The following is a 17267-nucleotide window of genomic DNA, read 5'->3' as shown; positions in this document are numbered from 1 at the left end:
CTCCGACAGTGCAGCGCTCCCTCAGTACTGCCCCTCCGACAGTGCAGCGCTCCCTCAGCACTGCCCCTCTGACAGTGCAGCGCTCCCTCAGTACTGCCCCTCCGACAGTGCAGCGCTCCCTCAGCACTGCCCCTCCGACAGTGCAGCGCTCCCTCAGCACTGCCCCTCTGACAGTGCAGCGCTCCCTCAGCACTGCACTGGGAGTGTCAGCCTAGATTTTTTTGCTGCAGTCTCTGGAGTGGGGACTTGAACCCACGACCTTCTGACTCAGAGGCGAGAGCGCTTCTCACTGACTTCCATCTAAGAGTTACCCACTAAACTAAGTGAATAGACAGGGCCTTGGTTAAATGCTCGTGATCGCCTCTGGTCACAGTGAGCAATGTAACAAATATCAATTGAAATTTGCTGAATAGGGAACAAAGGCTTTGTTGGGACACAGGACGGCTTCATATGTACAAGAGCATCATCTGCTTAAAACTTTGGAAAACACACACACACTTAGACTTCTGCACATACAGATAAATACACACATGTTGTATGTTATAATCTACCCGTAGCTAGAGGCTCTTCTCGTACATCTCTCGTCCTCTAGGACAAGATGGAAGAAAGCGTTTTCCTGATTACCTGTAGCCTCCAGCCTTCTCTCGCACCCTTGCAACAATTGATATTCTCCATCCTGGGTTTCTTATCATTGTGCCTCCCCACTGGGATCATGGCATCAGCCTTTATGTGTGTATGGAGGACAGGCGAGGACATGATCAGGCTCAGAGGTGAGATCGCCAGGATCCTGACTACATTCACCGTCTGGGCTCACACAGAACAACGGCCTCTTGGGCGAGGTGGCGGAAGGGAGCGAAGAGGACCGTGTCCCTTGAGAACTGGGCTCCAGCAGGAATCAGAGTCATCGGGAGAGGCGGGGAGAAAAAGGAAGGGAGAAAAAGGAAAGACGCAGATCAGAGTTGGAAACTTTTATAAACATTAGTGCCCTGAGCTGACAATGTACAAAATCGTAATACTCGCGTTTACCTGCTCTCAGGCAAGTTGATCAATAGTTATAAAACCCACTGACATGAATCAACTGAGCGGCCTGCGGGTGGCGCTGTCCAGGGAGAGTATAAATACTCGGGCACGGGCCCAGCTTGCACAGGACATTCTTAACAGGAACTAGTGAAGGACACAACTAGACCTCCATGTTGTAAAACAGTTGATTAAAGCTTTGTTTAACGCTTAGACCAAGTGCCTAGTAGTTTTCTTACGTCTCCCACTATTATGTTTTTTGACAGCTGTGCGAGCGGATCGAATGCGGGGTGGTCGGAATAAGTTTGGACCCTTGTACAAGCAAGACAGGGCATTGAAGCAGCAGAAGAAAGCTCTCATTCATGGCAACGGAATTAAACTGGATCCTACCTCTTACGTGATGCCATGCCTACCAACGGACCTGACCGCACCCATGGCCAGCGAAAGCCTACACTCAGCATCCAAATGCTTATCCTTGAGCTACAACAGCCTGTCACCGTCGGCCGGAGACTACGGCAGCAACCTGATTGGCACTTCGCCGGTCAACATGTCCATTGCGGCACATGGCACCATGCCAGGGTACCAGCTGTGCGGCCCTTTCCCGAGCTGTCACGTCAAGTCGGAATACATGGACCCCAGCTACCCGGGCTCCCCTGAATCGTTGCTCGGCCATCCGTACGTCGAGGCCTACCGGCCCGGTTCATCTGCAGCCGTGCCGCAGTTGATACAGGAGTTGGTGAAGTGCGAACCGGACGAGGCACAGGTCCGGGCGAAGATCTTAAATTACCTGCAGCAGGAGCAAACCACCAGAGGGAAGCACGAGAGGCTCAACACATTTGGAATCATGTGCAAAATGGCTGACCAAACCTTATTCTCCTTGGTGGAGTGGGCCAGAAGCAGCATCTACTTCAAGGAACTGAAGGTAATGCAATACTCAAGGAAATGAATGAATTTTATGACCTTAATTGGTAGCCACATAGTCAATGTTGATAGCTCACCAAAAATGATCATAACCCAGGTTACAGCATCTTGACTAAGAATTTTCAGTCCTTCTCTCCCTGGCTACACATTCAATCCAGGCTAGTACACAGGCAGGGGTGTGTTATAATTCAGTAACGCATCAAGGGGTTCGGATCACATCATAAACCACAAGAGTGAAGTTCGAGCCATTTATCAACGTCCTCGACTGCGAGATGTACTCGGTGTATGAAACATAATTTCAGCGAGTGCTGAGGCGCAGTGCTCGTGTGACAGAGCGCGTGTTACCGAGCACGTGTAACAGAGCGCGTGTGACAGAGCATGTGTTACCGAGCACGTGTTACCGAGCGCATGTAACAGAGCGCGTGTAACAGAGCACGTGTTACCAAGCACGTGTAACAGAGCACGTGTGACAGAGCGTGTGTGACAGAGCACGTGTTACCGAGCACGTGTAACAGAGCACGTGTGACAGAGCACATGTTACCGAGCACGTGTTACCGAGCGCGTGTAACAGAGCGCGTGGGAGAGAGCGCATGTGACAGAGCGCGTGTGACAGAGCACGTGTAACAGAGCGCGTGTGACAGAGTACATGTTACCGAGCACGTGTTACCGAGCGCGTGTAACAGAGCGCGCGGGAGAGAGCACGTGTGACAGAGCACATGTGACAGATCACGTGTTACTGAGCGCGTGTGACAGAGCGCGTGTAACAGAGCACTTGTTACCGAGCGCGTGTGACAGAGCGCGTGTAACAGAGCGCGTGGGTTTGAGCACTTGTAACAGTGCGCATGGGACAGAGCACGTGGGACAGAGCGTGTTTTAATGAGCACGTGTAACAGAGTGCGTGGGACAGAGCACGTGTTACCGAGCACGTGTAACAGAGCGCGTGTAACAGAGCGCGTGGGAGAGAGCGCGTGTGACAGAGCGTGTGTGACAGAGCACGTGTTACCGAGCGCGTGTGACAGAGCACGTGAGAGAGCACGTGTTACCGAGCGCATGTGACAGAGCGCGTGACAGAGCACGTGTGACAGAGCACGTGTTACCGAGCACGTGTAACCGAGCGCGTGTGACAGAGCACATGTTACCGAGCACGTGTTACCGCGCGCGTGTAACCGAGCGCGTGTAACCGAGCGCGTGTGACAGAGCACGTGTTACCGAGCGCGTGTTACCGAGCACGTGTTACCAAGCACGTGTAACAGAACGCATGTAGCAGAGCACGTGGGATAGAGCATGTGTTACTGAGCACGTGTAACAGAGCACGTGGGGTAGAGCATGTGTTACTGAGCACGTGTAACAGAGCACGTGGGATAGAGCATGTGTAACAGAGCACGTGTAACAGAGCACGTGGGATAGAGCATGTGTTACTGAGCACATGTAACAGAGCACGTGCGACAGAGCGCGTGGGACAGAGCGCGTGGGACAGAGCGCGTGGGACAGAGCGCGTGGGACAGCGCGTGGGACAGAGCGCGTGTGACAGCGCGTGAGACAGAGCGCGTGGGACAGAGCGCGTGGGACAGAGCGTGTGGGACAGAGCACGTGGGACAGAGCACGTGAGACAGAGTGCGTGTAACAGAGCGTGTGGGACAGAACGCGTGGGACAGAGCGCGTGAGGCATCCCGTAATAAATCAAGTGATTTTTCTGCACTTACCGCCATTATTTGTACAAAGGGTCCTGGAGACAGCAAAATTGAGCAGATGTGAATGATAAGTTAGTTACTGCAACAATTCACTCATGTTTTTTTCATAATATCAGTAAGTGGAGTTCTGAGAGGCATGGAAGGCGATTATTCCATTGACTTTATGTTGTAGTTTTTGCTCATGTCATTGGCACTAAGCTTCTACAAAAGAGGAGGGAGAAAGGGAGAGAACAGGAGAGAAAGAGAAAGAAAGAATGAAAGAAAGACAGAAAGAACAAACTTATATATTTATAAAGCACCTTTCATGTCCTCAGAATGTCCCAAAGCACCTCAGAACCAATGCATTATTTTTTGAATTGCAGTCACTGATGTTTTATTGGCAAATGCAGCAGCCAGTCTTCACACAGCAAGATCCCAGAAACAGCCAGTAAGGTGAATGACGAGTTGATCTGTTTTTAGATGGTGTTGGTTGAGGGACAAGTTTGCTGTTTCTCTTCCAACAGTGCCCCGGGATCATTTACGACACCTGAACAGGGAGGAGGGCCTTGGCTTAAAGTCTCAGCTGACAAACATAACTGTGCAGCAGCCCCTCAGTACTGCACTAAAGCGCCAGCTGAGATTCTGTGCCTGGATTGGGCATTGAACGCACAACCTTTGACACAGTGGAGCGAGTTTTGAACCAAAGTGACTCTTGCACCTTGTATTACACCTGTACCTTGTATTCATAACCCAATAACAGGCCACGCTAATTAATGTCTGTCCTTACCATGTAAAGAACATAAGAACATAAGAACATAAGAAATAGGAGCAGGAGTAGGCCAATCGGCCCCTCGAGCCTGCTCCACCATTCAATAAGATCATGGCTGATCTGATCCTAACCTCAAATCTTCTATCACTCACCCGAACCCATGTGATCTCCCGGGAGAGGCGAAAAACCAGATAAAGACCCAATGGCCAATTTGGGAGAAAAAAATCTGGGAAATTCCTCTCCGACCCATCTAGGCGATCGAAATTCTTCCAGGAGATCACTCTGTCCCTATATTTTCTACAGTACTTACCTTCTGTAAAGGCGATCTCCACCCCAGCCAGGAACAGGAATAAAACCATCTCCTGAAATCTAACAGAATTAGAACACAGTAGGAGCAGAACAAGGCTACACGGCCCCTGGGCCCGCTCCACTACCCACAGGGCCATGACCATTCCGAACCGAGACTCATGTCCAATTTCCTGCCCGCTCCCCGTAACCCTTTATTCCCTTTACTTCTAGGAAACTATCTATTTCTGTTTTAAATTTATTTAATGATGTAGCTCCCACAGCTTTCTGGGGCAGCAAATTCCACAAACCTACCACCCTCTGAGTGAAGAAGTTTCTCCTCATCTCAGTTTTGAATGAGCAGCCCCTTATTTTAAGATTATGCCCCCTAGTTCTAGTTTCACCCATCATTGGGAACATCCTCACCGCATCCACCCGATCAAGCCCCTTCACAATCTTATATGTTTCAATAAGATCGCCTCTCATTCTTCTGAACTCCAATGAGTAGAGTCCCAATCTACTCAACCTCTCCTCATATGACCACCCCCTCATCCCCGGGATTAACCGAGTGAACCTTCTTTGGACTGACTCGAGAGCAAGTATGTCTTTTCTTAAGTATGGACACCAAAACTGTATGCAGTATTCCAGGTGCGGCCTCACCAATACCTTGTACAACTGCAGCAATACCTCCCTGTTTTTATATTCCAACCCCCTAGCAATAAAAGCCAACATTCCATTGGCCTTCTTGATCACTTGCTGCACCTGCATACTAACTTTTTGAGTTTCGTGCACCAGGACCCCCAGATCCCTTTGTACTACAGTACTTTCCAGTTTCTTGCCATTAAGATAATAACTTGCTCTATGATTTTTCCTGCCAAAGTGCATAACTTCACACTTTCCAGTATTGTATTCCATCTGCCAAATCTCTGCCCACTTACTTAGCCTGTCTATGTCCCTTTGCAGGTTTTTTATGTCCTCCTCACTCACTACTTTCCGTCCCATCTTTGTATCATCTGCAAACTTTGATATGTTACACTCGGTCCCCTCCTCCAAATCGTTAATATAGATTGTAAAGAGTTGGGGACCCAGCACTGACCCCTGCGGAACACCACTAGTTACTGGTTGCCAATCTGAGAACGAACCATTTATCCCAACTCTCTGCTTTCTGTTAGAGAGCCAATCCTCCACCCATGCCAGAATATTACCCCCAATCCCGTGATTTTTTATCTTGAGCAATAATCTTTAGATCAAAGATCAAAGAATCATTACATTGACAGAACGTTTACTTTGATCTCCACATAAGGACATCAAAGCAGAGATACGGTGACAAAGTGAAAATTTCCTGATAGAATGAGGTAGATAATTTAGATTCCAATGTTAAGATGTTGTCGCCTGGCTAAAGTCTTGGACAACTGGCGAATGTGACTTTCTGTAGTTCCACACATTATTTCACTATATGATTTAAAAAGGTAAAGTGTGCAATAATTTATAACAAGTATTCTTAAAGAATGAACATGACCATCACCTGTTTTTTTATCTAATGTTATTTGAGATTGTGGCTGTCTCACAATCTGCCATCATATTCGGTGTCACCCGGAAGCCAGCTCCTTTGCACCCGATGTTTCTGGCTTGCAAAACCTTTAAATTCTCATTCTTGTTTTCAAATGTCTCCATGGCCTCGCCTCTCCCTATCGCTGTGACCTCCTCCAGCCCCTACAACCCTCCGAGATCTCGGCGCTCCTCCAATTCTGGCCTCTTGCGCCTCCCTGATTTTCTTCGCCCCCACCATTGGCGGCTGTGCCTTCTGTTGCCTCAGACGCTAAGCTCTGGAATTCCCTCCCTGAACCTCTCTGCCTCGCTCCCTCTCTCTCCTCCTTTAAGACACTCTTTAGAAGCTCCCTCATTGACCATGCTTTTCGGTCACCTCTCCTGAGACATCCTTATGTGGCTCGGTGTCAAACTTTGAAGCACCTTGGGACATTTTACGATGTTGAATGGCGCTATATAAATGCAACTTGTTGTTGTTATTGTTGCAAGCCTAGTACAGGAAACTCTTTTTTCTCCGGCACCGACGGGACCGGCATGGTGCCGGTTTATCAAAAAGTCCGGATTACAGAGAGTTACAGTTAAAAGGTACGAGAGCTCCATACACAGCAACAAATCCAGGCTTCCCTGTTGCTTAGCAACAGCTGCAAGAACCCCGGCCACAGATCAAGCGTCCCTGTTGCTTAGCAACAAGTGCAGAAACCCCCGATTACACAGCCAAGAATCAAGAAACGGCCACTAATATGAAGAAAAACTTAACTGAACCTACTCCTGAATTTTGCCAGTAAATCGAGAGTTTCCTGTATTCCTGACACCAATATCCCTTAACAAAACAAAATAATAAAGCTGCATGCCTGCGCACCATTGCTTGGTTTGGAAGTGAGGAAGCAGCAGCTGTGGCTTGGGGTGAACAGCGGACGTGTTCTGTAACAGGAAGAAAGCTCTTTGTTCGCAGGTTCGTCTGCTTACCATTGCACGATGGCACTTTTGTTCTCAGGAACTGTCCTGACAATCCGAGTAAACAGGATAGGGTTTTTTTTTTCCCGAGGAAAGGGAATCCCTTCGGCCCAGGCTGGCTCTGTTACAGCCCAGGAGCTGCAACTGAAAGTCCTCCCTAAGTACCTTTTGTGAGGGAAAGGAGACGAGGCTCGCCCACTGACCCAGCCGGTAAGTTGTCCGCTTTTCATGGCACTGAGGCACACAGGCCCACTCCTCCATCTGATTCCCAGTTTGTTCCCAAGATACCTGAATTGGCTCACCTGCCGCCAGGTCTAGGAGAGGTGAGCTAGCAGCCTGATCTGATCGCTCGCCAATCACCCGCTTTCCAGAAAGTGCGCGTGCGCCGATCCTGAGCGAAAGGCAGAATGAAGCTCAGCTGTGAAGCCCCTCATTGCCCATTAGCTTGCCATTACTCACCGCCTACGCCGGCACGTGTCGAATGACCACTTGGTTGAGGTACCAGAGGGAACAGGTGCTCAGTGAACCATCCTCCCAGCCAGAATAAGAAACTTCAGGAGAGGACAGGGGAGAAAAGGAATTGGAGAAACATGACAATAAGGAAAGGGCAATGACCTAATTCTCTTCTGCTTCACCTACCCAAGTTTCTGATTGTTACTGAATATTTGTTACAAAATAAGTTCTGAGTGGAGTTAGCAAATAGAGGTTTGAAATTCTGTTTTAGGTTAGCCTTGGCTCAGTTGGTAGCGCTCTTGAGTTGTGAGTTGAAAGCCCACACCCCAACACTTGAGCACATAATCTAGGCCGACATAGAGGGAGTGGATGAGGGAGTCTCATCTGTTTTCTGGATGAAACATACATAGAAGATAGGAGCAGGAGTAGGCCATTCGGCCCCTCGAGCCTGCTCCGCCATTCAATGAGATCATGGCTAATCATCCAAACTCAGTACCCTGTCCCTGCTTTCTCCCCATATCCCTTGATCCCTTTAGCCTTAAGAAATATATCTAACTCCTTCTTGAATATATTTAATGAATTGGCCTCCACTGCCTTGTGTGGTAGAGAATTCCATAGGTTCACCACTCTCTGGGTGGAGAAATTGTGATGAAATATGTCATTCATCAGACTCTGTATTTAACTACATATATTGTATTGCCTGCTCCTGTGTTTTACCTTGTATTGTATATAGTGCACCGCCCCCTTTCTCCCCATTGGGTGTGTCGGCTCCGCCCATACCTGGCCCTACTTAAGACAAGCCCAGGCTTGTCTTGCAGCAGAACAGCAGAATGCTAGGTGAAGACACAGGCATCTTTCTTTGCTAATAAAAGCCTTGTTTTATCCAGTTAACTTTGAGCCTTGAAGTTATTGAGGCGCATCAGAAATTCCTCCTCATCTCAGTCCGAAATGGCTTACCCCTTATCCTTAGACTGTGACCCCTGGTTCTGGGCTCCCCCTGCCATCGGGAACATCCTTCCTGCATCTAGTCTGTCTAATGAGACATTAAACTTAGAGCCTGCCCACCTACTGAGGTGGGTATAAAAGATCCCATGGCATTATTTGAAGAAGAGCAGTGAAATGGCCTATATTTATCCATCAATCAACACCACCAAAACAGATTAACCAGTCATTCATCTCATTGCTGTTTGTGGGATCTTGGTGTGTGCAAAATTTCCTGCTGTGTTTGCCCAGGCTACAATAGCGACTACACTTTCAAATGAATTGAGTTTTGTTAAACTTGTATCGAACATTAGACCACACTTGAAGTACTGTGCACAGCCTGGTCTCCATATTATAAAAAGGATACAGAGGCACTGGAAAAGGGGCAAAAAAGATTTACAAGGGTGATACCAGAACTGAGAGGTTCTACCTATCAGGAAAGATTGAACAGGCTGGGGCTCTTTTCTCCAGAAAAGGGAAGGCTGAGCGGTGACCGAATAAAGGTCTTTAAGATTATGAAAGGGTTTGTGGGGGGAGTCCAAAACTAGGGGCCATAAATATAAGTTAGTCACTAATAAACCCAGTCGGGAATTCAGGAGAAACTTCTTTACCCAGAGAGTGGTGAGAATGTGGAACTCGCTACCACAGGGAGTGGTTGAGGCGAATAGTATCGATGCATTTAAGGGGAAGCTCGATAAACACATGAGGAAGAAAGGAATAAAAGATTTTGCTGATAGGGGTTAGATGAAGTAGGGTGGGAGGCGACTCGTGTGGAGCATAAACACCAAACACCAGCACGGAGCAGTTGGACTGAATGGCCTGTTTCTGTGCTGTAAGTTCCAGGTAATTCTATGTATGGAGTCAGGTTCAAACTGACAAGAAGCAAATTTAGGGTGGGTGGAGGCTCGTGTGGAGCATAAGCGTGGAGCTGTTGGGCCAAATGGGATGTATATACTAAGTAATAATTTATTGGCTGTGAAATGATGTCCTGAGGACATGAACAGCGCTGTGGAGATGCAAGTTCTTTCTTTATATATCAAGGGGGATCAGTGACACATTATGAGTCACAAGCAATGTATGGTGATGGAAGGCCAGTATTAGAAGCTCACACTGCGGGTGGCCAGCCTTGTCACGAGTTCATAAATCACCAGTTTACCGCCACCAGCAGCACAAACTCAGCTAATGAGCTGGTGGGGTGAACGGGGTCGGGGGCGAGGGGGCGAGTCACAAGCTGATCGTGGGCGCGGAGAGGGGAAGGGAAGCCTGGGGCAGCGGAGGCCCTTTGGAGCACTTTTACACCTCCTGGGCCAGAAAGAAAACTTTAAAAAAAAGAATAAAGATGCTTCGTAGCGAGAGGGTTTGAGTACAGGAACAAGGATGTCTTGCTGCAGTTGTACAGGGCCTTGGTGAGACCACATCTGGAGTATTGTGTGCAGTTTTGGTCGCCTTATCTGAGGAAGGATGTTCTTGCCATGGAAGGAGTGCAGCGAAGATTCACCAGGCTGGTACCTGGGATGGCAGGAATGACATATGAGGAGAGATTGGGTCGATTGGGCTTGTACTCGCTGGAGTTTAGAAGAATGAGAGGGGATCTCATCGAACCTTATAAAATTCTAACAGGACTAGACAGATTAGATGCTGGAAGGATGTTCCCGATGGTCGGGGAGTCCAGAACCAGGGGTCACAGTCTAAGGATAAGGGGTAAGCCATTTAGGACAGAGATGAGGAGGAATTTCTTCACCCAGAGAGTGGTGAACCTGTGGAATTCTCTACCACAGAAGGCAGTAGAGGCCAATTCATTAAATATATTCAAGAAGGAGTTGGATATATTTTTTAAGGCTAAAGGGATCAAGGGATAGGGGGAGAAAGCAGGGACAGGGTACTGAATTTGGACGATCAGCCATGATCTCATTGAATGGCGGAGCAGGCTCGAGGGGCTGAATGGCCTACTCCTGCTCCTAGCTTCTATGTTTCTATGTTTTAATTTTTACTTACATGTGGGCTCTTCTGACCCCGGAGCTTTCGCTTGCCGGCAACCTAGGGCGCGATCGGCACTGAGGGCGAGTCACGCGCTGTCCGGGGTTAAAATATCAGAGGAATTTCTCCAGCGAACCTGCTCCTGCAGTGAGATATAAAACAGTACATTCATTCCGTTCGCTCCATTGGTAAACGTGCTGTCCAACGTGTAGTGGAGCCATACAAGCCAGAAAGGACCAGATTTACCCCCTCCGCACCGCCACCCCCCCGATCATTGCTGAGTTAGCTGATATAAGAACATAAGAATAAGAGCAGAAGCAATGTCCCCGTTAAGCCTAGCGGCCGCATGACGCTCCAAGGGAACCCGCGCAGTCGGCTTTTCAATGTAAAAATCGCGGTATTTTGAATGGCCCACACAGCCCCTTAAAGGGGCCGCGCAGGGCCAGAACAAATTACAGGGAAGCTTGAGCAGGAGTCGGCCATGCGGCCCCTCGAGCCTGCTCCGCCATTCAATATCATGGCTGATCTTCGACCTCAACTCCACTTTCCCGGCCGATCCCCACATCCCTTGAATTCCTTAGTGTCCAAAAAAAAACTTGGTGGCATTAGGGAGTGTGCTACAATTGAGAAGCTGGGGTTGTTCTCCTTAGGGTAGAGACGGCCAAGAGGAGATTTGGTAGAGGTGTTTAAAATCATGAAGGGTTTAGACAGAGTAAATAAAGAGAAACTTGTTTCCAACGACTGAAGGGTCGATAACGAGAGGGCCCAGATTAAAGGTGACTGGGAAAAGAACCAGAGGCGACAGGAGGAAAAACATTTTTACGCAACGAGTGGTTGGGATTTGGAACGCGCTGCCCGATAGGGCGGTGGATACAGATTCAATAGCAGCCTTCAAAAGGGAATTGGATAAATACTTGAAGGAGAAAAAAATTGCAGGGATTGGGGAAAGAGCGGGGGAGTGGGACTAACTGGATTGCTCTTCGAAAGAACCGGCGCAGACTCGATGGGCCGAATGGCCTCCTTCTGTGCTGTACTATTCGATGATTCTATGAATTTGCCTCAGTGCTAGGAAGAAGAAACATAGAAACATAGAAGATAGGAGCAGGAGTAGGCCATTCGGCCCCTCGAGCCTGTTCCACCATTCAATGCGATCATGGCTGATCATCCAAATTCAGTACCCTGTCCCTGCTTTCTCCCCATACCCCCTGATCCCTTTAGCCTTAAGAAATATATCTAACTCCTTCTTGAATATATTTAATGAATTGGCCTCAACTGCCTTCTGTGGTAGAGAATTCCACAGGTTCACCACTCTCTGGGTGAAGAAATTCCTCCTCATCTCAGTCCTAAATGGCTTACCCCTTATCCTTAGACTGTGACCCCCTGGAAATCAGCCAGAATTACAGTGGTTCCTGCTGGAGAGCTTGTGTGTGAAACTCCGATGAGGACAGGACCGAGCTTGGCTTTGATGCCCCCATGATAAAGCAGTCTGTTGGCACTCACTCTCTCGGCTCACGTTAGCCGTTGTACTGGAGTGTGACCATCGCCTATGGAAAAGGAAGCCAGCCTGAGTCAGCAGCTTCAGGAGAGACGGGGAGCAAATAGGAGTTAAAAAGAAACTTGAAACTGAGGAGGGAACGATATATGAGAGGTAGCAACTTGAGATGGGGAAAATTAATTAATGAACCCAGAAAAGTTGAGCAGCGAACTGTAACAATTTTAACAGTGAAGCGGTAGAGCAAGCCAAGCAGAAACGTCAAAGGGAAAAAAGTGCTGTCAACAACATCATTGACACAATCCCAGACAAGGGACATCCTGGTTAGCAACAGTAAATGCCCTGAATCAGACAGTCAGTGCTTTGATCTGTCTTCAGATCTCTTGCCATCTCCCACATGGCATCAGTCACTGATGTGAACTGCTTCTTTCCCGTAACAAAAAGGGAGGAACAACATAGTTCCAGGTGGCCACAGTCTATGCAAGGTTGTACAGGAAACTCCTTTTTTATCTGGCACTGACGGGACCGGCGTGGTGCCGGTTGATCAAAAAGTCCGGATTACAGAGAGGTATACTTACCAAGGTACGAGAGCCCCGTACACGGCTACAGGTGCAGGAGCCCTGGTTACACGGCACTTGTGCAGGAGCCCCGGTTACACGGCACTTGTGCAGGAGTCCCGGATACACGGCCACAGGTGCAGGAACCCCGGCTACACGGCCACAGATCCAGGAACCCCGGCTACACGGCCACTAATATATAGTAAAACTTACCTGAACCTACTCCTGAATTTTGCCGGTTAAAAGAGAGTTTCCTGTAGTCAGTTTGTCGAGGCAAAAGTTACAATCGGGGACTTCCAGGCCTCGGGGAGACCTTAGTGAAGAGAAAGTTAATCCCAGTTCTACCTCACGTTTAGGAGAATGAATATTTCTCAATACATTTATCATAACACTCAGTTTGATGCACTGTGACGTAATAAAACTCACTACGCACTTGGTTCGAGTATAAAGCAAGGCTTTAATCAACTTGTTTCAAAACATGGAGGTCTAGTTATCTTTCACTAGTTCCTGTTTTACAAAATGTCCCTGGAAAGCTGGGCCCACGCCCGAGTATTTATACTCCTTGGACGGCGCCACCAGCTGAGACTTTCTTCATGGATCATAAGATTCATAACACACTGTAAGATTATTGTAAGGCAGGCATACATTTTAGATGAACTACCCCAATACTATTTTGAAAACCACTTCCGTAAGGTGGACACGCTATTACTGTGGGTTCCCAGGGAATCCCATGGATCCCAGTGAATCCCATGATCCCACGTTTCCCAGTGAATCCCATGGTCCACAGTGAATCCATGAATGCTGTGAATCACATGGATCCCAGTGGATCGCATGATCCCAGTGAATCCTATGGATCCCAGTGAATCCCATGATCCCACAGTTCCCAGTGAATCCCATGGTCCTCAGTGAATCCATGAATGCTGTGAATCACATGGATCCCAGTGGATCACATGATCCCAGTGAATCCTATGGATCCCAGTGAATCCCATGATCCCACAGTTCCCAGTGAATCCCATGGTCTTCAGTGAATCCATGAACGCCGTGAATCCCACGGTTCCCAGTGAATCCCACGATCCCAGTGAATTCCACGGTTCCCAGTGAATCCCATGGTCCCAGTGAATCCACGAACCCAGTGAATCCCATGGATCCCAGTGAATCCCATGATCCCAGTGAATCCCATGATCCCAGTGAACTCCACGGTTCCCAGTGAATCCCATGATCCCACAGTTCCCAGTGAATCCCATGGTCTTCAGTGAATCCATGAACACCGTGAATCCCACGGTTCCCAGTGAATCCCACGATCCCAGTGAATTCCACGGTTCCCAGTGAATCCCATGGTCCCAGTGAATCCACGAACCCAGTGAATCCCATGGATCCCAGTGAATCCCATGATCCCAGTGAATCCCATGATCCCAGTGAACTCCACGGTTCCCAGTGAATCCCATGATCCCAGTGAATTCCACGGTTCCCAGTGAATCCCATGCCCCAGTGTATTGTCAGGTATATCAGAGAGAGCAGACCAGTGCTCAGTACAGGAAACTTTGGTTTATCCGGAGGTTGTATGTCCGGAAACCTCGATCTAACGGCAGAAATCGGCAGCCGTTTTGGTTAGGTTTTTTTTCTTCTCCTAGCATTTTTTTAACAGTCAGGCTCTGGAAAGCGTCTCTGTAGCTTAGCAACAGCTTCAGAGACGCTTCCAAGGTATGGGCCGAGTGTTTACAAGCTGTTGCTAAGCAACAGTGTTTGTTGTCAGATACGGAGATGAAAACCTCCGTATCCTTCAACATTAGCGCTGGTCTATCCGGAAGTTTTGATAGATCGGCAGCAGCTCGGTCCCGTCGGTGCCGGATATCGCGAAGTTTCCTGTAACATGTATTGTCCAGTATGTCAGAGAGCCCAATGCCCATTGACAAGTATCGTTAGAAGATCACGGAGAGTGAGCCTACACTCTTTAAACATTTAGCTTGTCTTTGATAACTGATACTTTAAGCAGAATGTCTTTAAGTTGGGGGAGGAGAGGAGTTGGAGAAACAGGACAAGATGCTGAATGATTTACAGTCAACATTTTTACACTCGTATTTGCTACAATTTGGTCACTAATGAATTGTTTTCCAGTTACTAAGTTCTGTCAATCCGTTACTCATTAGCACATTAATGACATGTTTACAGGCAGTGCTGTAATAAGTCATTCCAGGCAGACCAAACTATTTTGGTCCCTTTTATGGACTGAATGTGTTATCTAAGAGATTATGTCAGACAGGATGGTGGAAACGCATCACATTGAGAGCAGAAAATGACAGGAAAATGCCCACGTTTTCCTGATAGGACGTTTTGGTGTTTTGATGTCAGAACGTGGCGCTCACTTCCTTACAAATCCAGGGAGAGTCATACAGGAAAAACCCCCGCAATAAATCATTCAGCATCGCATCCTGCTCCCCCACAACTCCTCTCCTCCCCCTCCCTCCGCCCGTCTCAGACACAGCCAAGTGTAAGATTTCAAGGCATCATTTGCTCTCCTCGCTTGTCCTCTCCCGGAGGCGCTGACCTTTTTGCGGGTAGTCAATCCCACCACCTGCCACCTCTTGCCTCCTCTGAGTGACCAGGCTTCACAGCGAGGCCTTCAAATCAGGCTGTGGGCTACCAGTGAGCAAACGCTTAACACGTCAGTGTGTAACTCCTTCCTTCCCTATTTTAAGAGGTGATAAAACAGCCTTTCTTCAAACAGCAGGAGGACGAAGTTCATTGTGAACGTGATAGGTGACCGTATGTTGGTATTCCCCCACCCCGCCTTAATTTCAAGCACTGAGTGCCTGCTATGTTTCTATGAAAGGCACCCCGGTGTCCTGGGGGCCAATATTTATCCCTCAACCAACATCACTAAAAACAGATTATCCGGGTCATTATCACGTTGCTGTCTGTGGGATCTTGCTGTGCGCAAATTGGCTGCCGCGTTTCCCACAGTACAACAGTGACTCCACTTCAAAAAGTACTTCATTGGCTGTAAAGCGCTTTGAGACGTCCTGAGGTGGTGAAAGGCGCTATAGAAATGCAAGCCTTTCTCTCTTGCTATCTTTCTTTCATTCAGGGTGGGTGGCTGAGGCCAATTTTAGCTGCCCCCCCCTAGTGCTGCCCGGGTTGTGGGGGGGGGGAGGCGAGGTGGAGGCGGGGGGGGGGTGCGTGTGGTGGGGGTGCGGCTTCTAACTCGAAGCACTCGGGGCTCAGTAACACACTGGGCAATGCCTTTACCCAATAGACCTCTAATTCATCACTTATATCGGCTTCTACAGATATAGCAGCGCTGCCCCAACCATAACTGTTTGAGGAAAATGGGTGGTGATTTGCCCGTAGTCCGGTGTAGTATCCTGACAGGGTGGGGTCGATTTTTCACTTCCTTTGCCTGGCGTTAACAGGGGCAGTAACGGCCTCGCATTGGGCTCGGCAGCTTCACTGTCCCCGTTCACACCGGCGATGCGGACCCAGATCCATTTCGAAAGGGGGCCCCACTGGCAGCTGTCCAAAGCGCCCGCCCATTCGAGGCGACAGACCCCCTTTTAATGTGGGGAATCAGGGCCCTGTGACGTAATTGGGACACCGATTGGTATTTTCGGGCAGAACCTGTTCCACGGGCGATGGAACCAAAGAGGCCTGCCCGCAAAAAACAACCTGGGTCGCTGCCGTCCCGGGGAACCCCCCGCCCTCCGCGTTCACAGATCCCCCGCCCCCTTGCTCCCACCGACCCGTAACTTACCTCGCTGACGGCCAGTCTGGCCCGATCCTGAGGCCTCAATCCGGCGAGCTGCACCGAGAGTTTAGTTGGTAGCGGGCCAAGTGCAGGGAAGAAGGATAAAAAATTCGTACGGTGTGGAGAAAATCCCGCCGTACTTCACATGTCTTGTTTCAATTGAACGAGCGTCAACTCCTTGATGTCCGTCACCTTGGCTGTGTGGCTCCTGTTATAGGAGAATCTAGAGACATAAATTAAACTGTAGTTTTATTTGTTAGATAGTTCCTCCTTTTATTGAATTTGTCCAATCTTTACATAGTTTCTGAGCTCCCTTGACCAACACAGATTACAGAGTACAGCACAGATTACACAGTACAACACAGATTACACAGTACAGCACAGATTACACAGTACAACACAGATTACACAGTACAGCACAGATTACACAGGACAACACAGATTACAGAGGACAGCACAGATTACACAGTACAGCACAGATTACACAGGACAACACAGATTACAGAGGACAGCACAGATTACACAGTACAACACAGATTACAGAGTACAGCACAGATTACACAGTACAACACAGATTACACAGTACAGCACAGATTACACAGTACAACACAGATTATACAGTACAGCACAGGTTACACAGTACAACACAGATTACAGAGTACAGCACAGATTACACAGGACAACACAGATTACAGAGTACAGCACAGATTACACAGGACAACACAGATTACACAGTACAGCACAGATTACACAGTACAACACAGATTACAGAGTACAGCACAGATTACACAGGACAACACAGATTACACAGTACAACACAGATTACACAGTACAGCACAGATTACACAGTACAACACAGATTACACAGTACAGCACAGATTACACAGTACAACACAGATTA

At 48.4% G+C, this 17267-nt stretch overlaps 1 protein-coding gene across 2 annotated transcripts in view; it reads left to right on the top strand.

Moving 5' to 3' along the window:
* Window positions 1–17267, top strand: part of LOC147097722 (nuclear receptor subfamily 5 group A member 2-like) — a 73356-nt gene that overhangs the window by 36083 nt on the left and 20006 nt on the right. For both annotated transcript variants that reach the window (XM_085971760.1, XM_085971759.1), the window contains exon 4: window positions 1284–1939. In XM_085971760.1, coding sequence (XP_085827886.1) covers window positions 1284–1939 — 656 coding nt within the window. The remainder of the gene's footprint in view (window positions 1–1283; window positions 1940–17267) is intronic.

The sequence above is a fragment of the Somniosus microcephalus genome, chromosome 31 (assembly GCF_052327205.1).
Source record: "Somniosus microcephalus isolate GS21.2 chromosome 31, FLI_Smic_1.0, whole genome shotgun sequence".
Lineage (NCBI taxonomy): Eukaryota > Metazoa > Chordata > Chondrichthyes > Squaliformes > Somniosidae > Somniosus > Somniosus microcephalus.
Note: the sequence above shows the minus strand (reverse complement) of the source record. Positions and strands in the feature narration are given on the sequence as shown.